Here is a 12,313-nt window from a genome sequence, read left to right as displayed (position 1 = left end):
AAGGGTTGGTGTGGGCCAAATGGCCTTTTTGCACACGTTGGGAATCTAATCTAATTTGACAGTTTACCGGTGGACAGAAGCAACAACCAAATTAAAGTATTGTGATAGGTAGCTACATCTTCCAATTTCACACTGTATATTCTACCAAATCAGTACAGATACAACTCATGCTATTCACAGAGGTAGTGCCGCGCACCCGGCCACCTCCTCTAACCTAATAATAAGACCCGTTGTGTAATTAGGTAAGTGCTGCATTTTGCTTGTTCTATTCTTGGACCTAGTTTTTTTTAAAAGGTTACTTTTAGAGGGATGGCAGTGAAGGCAGTGCAATGTTCCTCTTGCAACATGTTTGAGGTGAGGGATGCCATGGTCGTCCCTGCAGATTACACTTGCAAGAAGTGCACCCATCTCCAGCTCCTCCAAGACCGTGTTAGGGAACTGGAGCTGGAGTTGGATGAACTTAGGATCATTCGGGAGGCAGAGGGGGTCATAGATCGGAGCTTTAGGGAAGTAGTAACTCCAAAGATTGCAGACAGATGGGTGACAGTGAGGGGGACTGGGAGGAAGCAGGAAGTGCAGGGACCCCCTGCGGCCGTTCCCCTCAAGAACAAATATACCGTTTTGGATACTTGTGGGGGGGGGGACTTACCGGGGTAAGCAATGGGGCTCAGGCCTCTGGCACGGAGCCTGTCCCCGTTGCTCAGAAGGGAAGGGTGGAGAAGAGCAATAGTTATTGGGGACTCGATAGTTCGGGGCACAGATAGGCGGTTTTGTGGGGGCGAGAGAGACTCACGTCTGGCATGTTGCCTCCCAGGTGCAAGAGTACGTGACGTCTCTGATCGTGTTTTCCAGGTCCTTAAGGGGGAGGGGGAGCAGCCCGAAGTCGTGGTCCACATGGGCACCAATGACATAGGTAGGAAGATGGCTGAGGGTGTTAGGCAGGCTTTCAGAGAGCTAGGTTGGAAGCTCAGAGTTAGAACAAACAGAGTTGTTGTCTCTGGTTTGTTACCCATGCCACATGATAGAGAGTCGAGGAATAGGGAGAGAGAACAGTTAAATGCTACAGGGATGGTGCAGGAGGGAGGGATTCCGGTATCTGGATAACTGGGGTTCTTTCTGGGGAAGGTGGGACCTCTATAAACAGGATGGTCTACACCTGAACCTGAGGGGCACCAGTATCCTTGGTGGGAGGTTTGCTAGTGCTCTTTGGGGGGGTTTAAACTAACTCTGTAGGGGCATGGGAACCTAGACTGTAGCTTTAGGGTGCAGGACCTGAAGTGTAGGGAGGTTAGGAACATGGCATCAATCTCAAAGGAGGGTGCCTGAAAACATACTTCAATGCAAGAAGTATACGAAATAAGGTAGGTGAACTTGCTGCGTGGGTTGGTACCTGGGATTTCGATGTTATGGCTATTATGGAGACATGGGTCGAAAGGAACAGGTTTGGCTGTTGCAGGTTCCAGGATTTAAATGTTTTAGTAGGGTCAGAGGTGGGGGTAAAAGAGGGGGAGGTGTGGCATTGCTTGTCAAAGATAGTATGACAGCGGTGGAAAGGACGATGGATGAAGACTCGCCATCTAAGGTAGTTTGGGCTGAGGTTAGGAATAGGAAAGGTGAGGTCACCCTGTTAGGAATTTTCTACAGGCCTCCTAATAGTCCTAGAGATGTAGAAGAAAGGATTGCGAGAATGATTCAAGAGAAGAGTGAAAGTAATAGGGTGGTTGTTATGGGGGCCTTTAACTTTCCAGATATTGACTGGTAAAGCTATAGCTCGAGTTCGTTAGATGGGTCGGTGTTTGTCCAATGTGGGCAGGAGGGTTTCCTGACACAATATGTAGACAGGCCAACAAGAGGTGAGGCCATACTGGATTTGGTTCTGGGTAATGAATCAGGCCAGGTGTTAGAATTGGAGGTAGGTGAGCACGTTGGGGACAGTGACCACAATTCAGTGACTTTTACTCTAGTGATGGAGAGGGATAAGTGTGCACTGCAGGGCAAGAGTTATAGCTGGGGGCAGGGAAATTTTGATGCGGTGAGGCACGACTTAGGATGCGTGGCTTGGAAAGGTAGGCTTCAAGGGAAGGGCGCAATTGATATGTGGAGCTTGTTCAAGGAGCAACTATTGAGTGTCCTTGATAAGTATGTACCTGTCAGGCAGGGAGGAAAGGGTCGTGTGAGGGAGCCGTGGTTTAATAAGGAATTGGAATCCTTTGTTAAAGGGAAGAGGGCGGCCTATGTAAAGATGAGGCGTGAAGGTTCAGTTGGGGCGATTGAGAGTTATAAGGTAGCCAGGAAGGATCTGAAGAGAGAGCTAAGAGCAGCAAGGAGGGGACATGAAAGGTCCTTAGTTGGTAGGATTAGGGAAAACCCTAAAGCTTTCTATAGGTATGTCAGGAATAAAAGAATGACTAGGGTAGGAATAGGTCCAGTCAAGGATAGTAGTGGGACGTTGCGTGTGGAGGCTGAAGAGATTGGGGAGACACTGAATGAATACTTTTCATCAGTATTCACTCAGGAACAGGACATTGTTGCCGATGTGAATACTGAGTCACAATTGGATGGCTTTGAGGTATGTAGGGAAGAGGCGTTGGAAATTCTGGAAAGGGTGAAAATGCCTGATGGCATTTATCCTAGGATTCTCTGGGAAACAAGGGAGGAGATTTCAGAGCCATTGTCCTTGATTTTTATGTCCTCATTGTCTACAGGAATAGTGCCAGAAGAGTGGAGGATAGCAAATGTGGTTCCCTTGTTCAAGAAGGGGAGTAGGGATAACCCTAGTAACTATAGGCCGGTGAGTCTCACTTCTGTTGTGGGCAAAGTCTTAGAGAGAATTGTAAGGAATAGGATTTATGAACATCTGGATAGGAATAATGTGATCAAGGATAGTCAGCATGGTTTTGTGAAAGGCAGGTCGTGCCTCACAAGCCTTATTGAATTCTTTGAGAAGGTGACTAAGGAGGTGGACGAGGGTAAAGCGGTAGATGTGGTGTATATGGATTTTAGTAAGGCGTTTTATAAGGTTCCCCATGGTAGGCTACTGCAAAAAATACGGAGGTATGGCATTGAGGGTGAGTTGGAGGTTTGGATTAGGAATTGGCTGGCTGGAAGAAGACAGAGGGTAGTAGTTGATGGTAAAGGTTCATCTTGGAGTGCCGTTACTAGCGGTGTTCGGCAAGGATCTGTTTTGGGACCATTGCTGTTTGTCATTTTTATAAATGACCTGGAGGAGGGGCTAGAAGGTTGGGTGAGCAAGTTTGCGGATGATACGAAAGTCGGTGGAGTTGTTGATAGTGAAGAAGGATGTGGCAGGTTACAGCGGGATATAGATAAGCTGGGCAGAAAGGTGGCAAATGGAGTTCAATGTAGGTAAGTGTGAAGTGATTCACTTTGGTAAGAGTAACAAGAAGATGGGGTATTGGGCTAATGGTCGGATACTTGGTAGTATGGATGAGCAGAGGGATCTTGGTGTCCATGTACACAGATCTCTGAAAGTTGCCACCCAGGTAAATAGTGCTGTGAAGAAGGCATATGGCGTACTGGCTTTTATTGGTAGAGGAATTGAGTTCCGGAGTCCTGAGGTCATGTTGCAGTTGTATAAGACTCTGGTGCGGCCGCATCTGGAGTATTGTGTGCAGTTTTGGTCGCCATACTATAGGAAGGATGTGGAGGCACTGGAATGGGTGCAGAGGAGGTTTACCAGGATGTTGCCTGGTATGGTAGGAAGATCGTATGAGGAAAGGCTGAGGCACTTGGGGCTGTTTTCATTGGAGAAAAGAAGGTTTAGGGGTGACTTGATAGAGGTGTACAAGATGATTAGGGGTTTAGATAGGGTTGACCATGAGAACCTTTTTCCATGTATGGAGTCAGCTATTACGAGGGGGCATAGCTTTAAATTAAGGGGTGGTAGGTATAGGACAGATGTTAGGGGTAGATTCTTTACTCAGCGAGTCATGAGTTCATGGAATGCCCTGCCAGTAGCAGTGGTGGACTCTCCCTCTTTATGGGCATTTAAACGGGCATTGGATAGGCATATGGAGGATAGTGGGCTAGTGTAGGTTAGGTGGGCTTGGATCGGCGCAACATCGAGGGCCAAAGGGCCTGTACTATGCCGTACTTTTCTAAGTTCTATGTTCTATTTGTGAATGGACTGCAAAGGAGGCAAAATCAGTAAGCCTATCTTTTGAACACATCTTGCATCTAATCCATAGGAGATGCATCAAATTCAGCTAGTGTACAAACCAACAGCTGCATAAGTCCAGGTACCTCCCTGAAGATTAAAACAAATTTATTAGATAGAGGCTGTCAATAAGGTTATATTCCTCTCAGCAACTTCCTTATTAGGAGCAGAGCTCTTTCAGGTTCTGTTCTCTCCATTGCCGATGGAAATTGCCAATGGCAGAAGCAAAGGCAGGGCCTTTTTTCTTTCCAGTCTGCTTAAGTTTGATCCCAGCTGGAACCATGAAAATCCAACTCTTTAAGTCAGCTTAAGACAGTAGCTAGGGAGAGAGATAGTTTAAATGGTGGGAAAAGGAAGTGCCACTTGTGATGGTTTCAGCATTTCCAGTCTTTAGGATGTAGAAATTGTGACTCATCACTGACTGGATGCTTGTACAACAAGCTGAGTTAATGAAGGGGTCAATAAAATGTGAACGAGTATGGTGAGGGTCAGGAGAAGTGGAAGTGCCTCAAATGCACATGCGAAGGAAGGTCCTATGAGCGCAACTATATTCACTGAGGAATAACTGTGAAGATGTGGAAGGATATGAGGCCAAGATAAATGCCTGGGGGACTCATGAGATGGAAGGGAAGCTTAATATCCTGATAAATTATATTTGTTTTTACCTCTATCTATATTTTAGACAAAGTGGAATATCTTTTTTCAAAAATATCACTTGATAAGAAATATTACGTCATAACATTATTTTTGGAATAACTGATTGTAGAGAACTTCAAAACAAATTTTTCACTTTAATAGGGTCCTGTTGGTGCCAGGGGACAGATTGGTACACAGGTAAGATTTACTTTGTCTTAATCATGGTACTTTCAAAGTTTTTTATATCGCATCTAATTGCGTGCAATAGATGGCAGTGTAGACAGCAGAAGTGAAAGAAATAATTTTAGGCTGGCATCTCAGAATGAGCAAACTGCATAAACATTTTATTCTTGTGGAAAGCTTTTGTGCCACATAAACCCATTCAATAATATTGATAGACAAGGTGAGGTTCAATATCACAATTTCCTTGCTACCCTCAGTGCTTCCTCCAAATGCTGTTCAACATGAAGGAGCACTTATTCATTAGTTGAGAGAGGGTGCAATCAGCAGATTTCCACATTTAACTCAATCAAAAGTTACTTGATTGAGTTATTAGAGTCATAGTTCAGAGTCAAAACTGAGAACTCACAGGACCACTTCCTCCTGATTATACCAGTGTGCTTCCATCTCTGATAGATCTCTCCTGTTGCTGGGATAGGTTTTACCAGGGATAAGTATTGGAGGTGTCAAGTTATAATGTATATTTTGGTCAATGACTGTCTAGGATTTTGCTCCATTAGTCTCAGGAACAGCTCTTTTAGGCTTTAGTGGGCAGGAATTTGTAGAGTTGACAGGGCAATGTGTACCTTTTGGAGTCGACGTCGATGCCAAGGGATCCATTCAGTTTTATTCTTAATTAAATTTTCTGTAGTGGTCAATACCACTGACTGGTTGTCTGTCATCTTAGAGGGAAGTTAAAAGTCAACCAACGGTAGGTTTAGAGTCACATGTAGGATGAGATGATACGAGGACAGAAGATTTCATTCTCTAAAAGGAGCATTATGTTAGATTTTCTAATTAATTGAACTTTAATTAAAAGCTCTTCTGATGAGATTTGAACTTGTATTTCAAGAGCATTCATAGATAGCTGGATGTCTAGTCCAATAACATTACTTCTACACTATTAGTCCCTTCAGCACCCATTCCATCTTTCATGATGTTCAGGAAGAGGAAGTGATGTTCAATGAGCGTGAAACGGGTAATTGGTAAGGAAGTAAAGGTCCCGCAGTGTCCCAGTTGCAATTGTGATACATGCGAGCTGATTTTGGCCAGAATTGCGGAAGCTTGGTTTTTTTGAAACCAATGCAGAAAATCACAGTTTGGGGCAGTTATGAAATGATATTAATAAATCAACAAATTAGGTTTTTACATGAGAAATAAAATAAGAACATTAAGGCTAATTGCTGGTGAACAGTGTGATGATTGAGAGGAAACAATGTACATTAGCAAATCAGCAATGGCATATGGAGTTATTGATTATGCACCAATTTCTCTTATTCTCTTTGATAAGATGGTAATTGGTCATGAAATCATGAAATAATGCTTATTCTTGTATCTAGGGAACTAAAGGAAGAGATGGTGTACCAGGTCTTCAAGGAGATCCAGGATTCCGAGGCATACAGGTTGTTAATGAGCTGGATTTGATGAATATAATATCATTGTGAACGCACAATGTTTTTCTTTTTACTCAACTGTGCTTCAATAATGTTTCAATGAGTTACTGAACTAAATTTATTTTGAGGTGTAAATAACACAAAGATTTATGAAGCATTTTGTAATTTTCTAATATTTAAGATGTCTCTGTTTTCCCTATGGATATACTTGGGTGAATTTTCAGAATCATAGTAGCCTAGATAATAGACAAACATAGTGGACAGCTCCATGTTCAAATTAGTGTGATGATACATTATAGATGGAATTTTGTCAGCCTCTGAATGACATGGGCCATGGTGAGAAATTTGAAAAAAATTGATGTTGAACAGAGATCAGCACGACTTTGAATGAAGAGGTCCCATTTTCCAACTAAGTGTCACAAGGTAAGTCAAGATTGGGTGAGTGGGGTGAGGCCTGTTTGGATGGTTTGCTGCTCATTAACAGCTTCAGTGTGACCCAGTCTTGTCTGATGACTATGCATTTTCTCATTCATTCACCTAATGGACAGAAACGAGACACCAAGAATTCCCGATATGAAACACAGAGCTGTTACCTGCCACTTACTGTTCTGGACCTCCATCTTGGAAGCCCAGAGCACACTTAGAGCATACACCCTGGGTAGTCACAGGATGCATCCAATGTCCATGGATGATAGATTCAAGCCTCACCACACCATCATGGCACATTTCTGACCCACTCACAGTACGTACCTGCTCCTTGAATGCTGCATTTGAGATTGCATTGGCATTGCAGTGCTGCTTTTGAGAAAACTGTGCATGGAAGGACAAGCACACAACTCCATGAATTCACCCAGGGCTCGTGTCAGGGTTCCTTGCTCACTCTCTTAGCATTCTCTCACTTTGTGTCTCTGTTGATGGACAGCCCTGTGAACATTGAAGTTATTCAAAGGGTTGGACTGTGGTCAGTCTTGGGGTCCAATCACTAACCGTCAAGGGGGTTGGTTATCCAGGACAATGCTGCCGGAGGGAAACAGTGGATCTTAATTGTGGAGTTTGGAGGCAGTATGCTGGGATGCAAAAAGAATTACAATTGCATAGGGGCAACTGCATATATAAGGAAGGAAGGTGATGATAGAGCATTGAAGGAAAAGGGGTGTTGTGGGAATAGCTGGATAATTCATAGTCAGGAGCGCCCTGGCTTCCATGGTGAGGAGGCCCAGTGCATTCCTAGATTGGACATGTTTACCCGGTCTGCCTAGGGCTGGGGAGTTGAAATAGGGAGACTGAGAAAGACCAGTTAAGTGGGGACTAAAGGAAGTCGATGGGGAGAGTGACCAATAGGGAATGTGGAGGTTTGCCAATAGCAAAAGGCCTAGCCTGAGACCCACTGCGTGAGGAGCACCTGCTGTTTCATTCTATCGTTCTGTATATAGCAAGGCTACAATGGAGTTGAAAATGGCTGCCACCACACACAGAGTGGATGGGGTAAGTAGTTCATTTGTGAAGGAAGGGAATTCAATTATATGTGATATGAGGGTCTTCAGTATTACACAGATACCCTTACACTAACATGGAAAAATACCAGCAAGTGCTCCATTCCATGTGAATCTTCAGTATTAACTCTTGTGTGCAATCCAAGTGCTTGCCCCAACACACATGACCATTATACCACATTATGAATGTCACCCTCTAATGGCTGCGATACATCACCCATGTTTGCAACCTGGAAGATTGACCCCAATTGGCAGTGTAGCAACCACCTTCCAGTATCCTATATTTTTGCATAAAGTGCAAAAGCAGTTCACTTCAACCTTGGATCGTAAAATGTGTAACCCTAAAGCTGGCTAGTCTCTGTACCTTCACTATTGTAGTTGCAGCAGATCAGGCATTCACTGACACAGCTCAGCGTAAATGTACAAAGGTGTTAACATATTGACAGCGAATTGTCATTTTTACAACCCACATGTCCTCACAAAGTCTTCTTCCTTCTTTTCCTCTGCACATCTCAGTGCAGTCCTGGATTTTGCCATTGAAGTGAAGGGACCCTGCCTTACTGGGGAGCCTGTGGCTTTGGAGTTGTGTTGGTTAACCCTGGGGGCCTTCTGTGGCTGGAGGGCCCAAATGTGTTCAGTGTGTCCTTCCCTGAAGCTGGTGGAGGCTCCTTGGCTTGACATTCCACAGGTTGGCGATGGCAGACTCCTCTGGAGACTTCTCCATGGCCTGTGGGGGTGGTTCTTCTTCAGGCCGGGTACCTACCCTGTCTCCTGTAGAGAAATGGGCACCTAGAGTGAGGTCCCTCGACCCCTCTATTCGTGCTGTTGGTTCACCAATGGCTGTAGCGATGGAGTGCAGATCAGTGGATATGTGGCAGACACTGTGTTGCAACAGGTTGGATAGGAGTGGAGCAAGCTGTAGAGCACAGGTCTTCATTAACTATTGTCAAAATAATGTCAAGACCCACATCCTTTGCAGTACCCTGTACCTTCGATCTAAAATTGCATGGACTAAATTGAATTGGCTGGAGACAGGCATTTGTGATACTGGGGATGTCTGGTGACTTATAATCCATTCCATACCAGACACCCACACCCATAACTACCCTGGCACAAATCCATGACGGGTATTAGGCCTTTTGCTTGAGAAAAAGATAAATAAGATGTTGGAAAAATCTATCTGTGCATAAACACGTCCTTAAGGCATCACCAGAGGCCACCAAGTACTTGAGAGGAGAGCTTCAACTGACATCAGTTGTTCCCATCTTACCATCTGCTTTCCCCTGTTGTCAAACACGGTTCACCTCCCTGGCCCTCCTTTCCAGATTCTTGACCTTGATCAGATTAATGTAGGAGGCAATGTATCCTCTGCCCTTCCAGAACTGAGGGACTGCAGCAAAGTTGACATTTGGTGCTCGCAAACGGTTGGCTGAAAGTAAATATTGTGGCGTGCTACTTACAGTCCTTTACCTATATAGTAAACCAACTCTGTTCCTGCATCTCCCCTGCATGGTGGTGCTGGGTGGGGAGATGTTGAAGAGGTGATAGCCTAATGGCATTAATGCTAAATTATTAACCCAGAGATCCAATTGATATTTTGAGACCTTGCTTTGAATCCCACCACCTGGCAGATTATGGAATTTGATTTCAATAAAAATCTAGAATTAAGAATCTAATAATGACCATGATGTCAATTGTTGGGGGAAAAACCCACCCAGTTCACAGATGGTCCTTTCCTCAGCTGATCTACAAATAATTCCAGAGCCACAGCAATGTGGTTTACACTTAACTGTCCCCTGGGAAATTGGTGATGGGCAATAACTGCCAGTCTAGCCAGTGATGTCCACATTCTGTGAATGAATCAAAAGAACCCATCTCTATCTCTCTCATCTCTCTCTCTCTCTTCCTCTCATCCTTTCTTCTGTTTGTCCATGTTTTTCTGTCTTAAGGTATGCATGCTTTTTAGCTTTGAACAGAATTGAGGTGAGATCATTTTGTTGTCCTTGAAAGGCAGCTTGTATTATTTTTGACAAAAGTTTATCAAAATTAGCATGATAAAAGACGCAAGGGAAGTTTTCACTGGATACTTCCCTGGTGCTGAAGAGTCTGTGGTAGCCAAGACGAGGTATTGAACTGCAAAGCCTTGGATCCCACCGAAAAAATCAGTGCTGTGCAGAATTAATTTGTTGGAGACCAACAATTTGTTAGGGTATTCCAAGATGGAGGACAGGAAAAATTAGTGACTGTAAGAGTTGCTCCTTTTTTGAGGCATTTCAGGTGTTGGAGGTGATTTCCTCAAATTCCAGGAGGAGTAATTACTGTTTGATATGCTGTTGCATTGTTTTGGAACTTTGGAAAAAAATGTCAAACAACGGGATTTTTAAAATGGAGAAAGACAGACAATAGGCAGCACATGGTCAGTGAAGGAGAGAGAGAGAGAGAGAGAGAGAGAGATAAAGAAAACTGACACAGCAGTGAACCTGCGCAGTTACTGCCTTGGCTGTTTGAATTCATGGATCTCTGGATATCAGAATGCGTCTAGGAAAACTTAACAAACAGCAAAATTCACAACTGATCTTGGAGGAACCTGTTCGGGAGAGGTCACAGCACAGAAACAGATAAGTGAATTGATTTAAGTAGAGCCTTGCTGTAAATTTACAATAGTGAATAGAGTGGGTTCTTGCTTGATTTTATGTTTTATTGAGATCTGTCCCTTAATTCCATTTTTAAAATATAAGCCATAAGTATTAAGTTAGCTGGAGCAGTGTTTTTTAGAGCAATAAGACGGTGCTATTTTCTGTGTCTGTAGATTGTGAAGGAGCAAAAATGGCCCTTAGTAGAGTGATATGCTCATCTTGTCGGATGTGAGAGTTCAGAGAGAGTTTATGTGTTACTGAGGATTATATCTACAATAAATATCTTTGGTTGCAAATCCTTTCACATTGAATGGATTGGTTAGAGAGACAGTTAGAGGCAATGAGGAATTTACAAGAGTAAGGGGGTATGATGGATGGCAGATTTAGGAAGGGAGAAAAGCCCAGATACAGTCACATAGATGGGTTAACTCCAGGAAAGGTAGGAGGGATAGGCCGGTAGTACAGGCATCTCCTGGGGCTATCCCCATTTCAAACATGTATGCTGTTTTGGAAAATGTAGAAGGTGATGGACTCTCAGGGGAATGTAGCACGAACAGCCAGGTGTCTGGTATCAAGTCAGGCTCTAACGTAACAAGGGATACGTCGGGTTCCAAGAGATCAATTGTGTTAGGGGACTGTCTAGTCAGAGGCACAGACAGACGTTTCTGTGGCCAGCAGTGAAAAATCAGAATGGTGAGTTGCCTCCCTGGTGCCATGATCAAGGATGTCTCAGAGAGGGTGTTCTCAAAAAGGAGAGGACCCAGCAGGAGATCATTGTACACATTGGAACCAATGATATAGGAAGGGAAAAGGATGAGATACTGAAGGGAGACTATAGAAAGTTAGGCAGGAATTTAAAAAGGAGGATAGTAGTGTCTGGATTACTCCTGGTGCTACAAGCTAGTGAGAGTAGAAATAAGAGGATAGAATAGATGAATGTGTGGCTGGAGAGCTGGTGCAGGGAAGAAGGGTTCACATTTTTGGATCATTGGAATCTCTTCTGGGATAGAAGTGACCTGTACAAGAAGGATGGATTGCACCTGAATTGGAAGGGGACTAATATACTGGCAGGGGGGTTTGCTAGAGCTGATCAGGAGGATTTAAACTAGTAAGATAGAGGGGTGGGACCCAAGGAAATAGTGAGGAAAAAGATCAATCTGAGACTGGTACAGTTTGGAAAAGGAGCAAGTCAAACAGTAAGGGCAGGCAGGGACAAAGCAGAGAACAAGGTAGGACTGATAAATTAAACTGCATTTACTTCAATGCAAAGGGCCTAACAGGGAAGATGAACCCAGGGCATGGTTAGGAACATGGGATTGGGATATCATAGCAGTTACAGAAACGTGGCTCAGGGATGGACAGGATTGGCAGCTTAATATTCCAGGATACAAATGCTATAGGATGGATAGAAAGGGAGGCAAGAGAGGAGGGAGGGTAGCATTTTTGGTAAGGGGTAGCATTACAGCTGTACTTCAGATATTCCTGGAAATACATCCAGGGAAGTTATTTGGGTGGAACTGAGAAATAAAAAAAGGATTATCACCTTTTGGGGTTGTATTATAGATCCCCTAATAGTCAGCGAAAAATTGCAAAACAAATTTGTAAGGAGGTCTCAGTTATCTGTAAGAATAATAGGATGGTTATAGTAGCGGATTTTAACTTTCCAAACATAGACTGGGACTGCCATCGTGTTAAGGGTTTAGATGGAGAGGAATTTGTTAAGTGTGTACAAGAACATTTTCTGATTCAGTATGTGGA

General features: G+C 43.8%; 1 protein-coding gene across 4 annotated transcripts in view; it reads left to right on the top strand.

The window, feature by feature from the left end:
* Positions 1–12,313, top strand: part of LOC122564421 (collagen alpha-6(VI) chain) — a 156,574-nt gene that overhangs the window by 83,508 nt on the left and 60,753 nt on the right. For all 4 annotated transcript variants that reach the window (XM_087978574.1, XM_043719260.2, XM_087978575.1 and 1 more), the window contains 2 exons: positions 4,976–5,011; positions 6,373–6,435. In XM_087978574.1, coding sequence (XP_087834700.1) covers positions 4,976–5,011; positions 6,373–6,435 — 99 coding nt within the window. The remainder of the gene's footprint in view (positions 1–4,975; positions 5,012–6,372; positions 6,436–12,313) is intronic.

The sequence above is a fragment of the Chiloscyllium plagiosum genome, unplaced genomic scaffold, assembly GCF_037043375.1.
Source record: "Chiloscyllium plagiosum isolate Xiang-an unplaced genomic scaffold, Cpla_swu_hap1 HiC_scaffold_34, whole genome shotgun sequence".
NCBI lineage: Eukaryota > Metazoa > Chordata > Chondrichthyes > Orectolobiformes > Hemiscylliidae > Chiloscyllium > Chiloscyllium plagiosum.
Note: the sequence above shows the minus strand (reverse complement) of the source record. Positions and strands in the feature narration are given on the sequence as shown.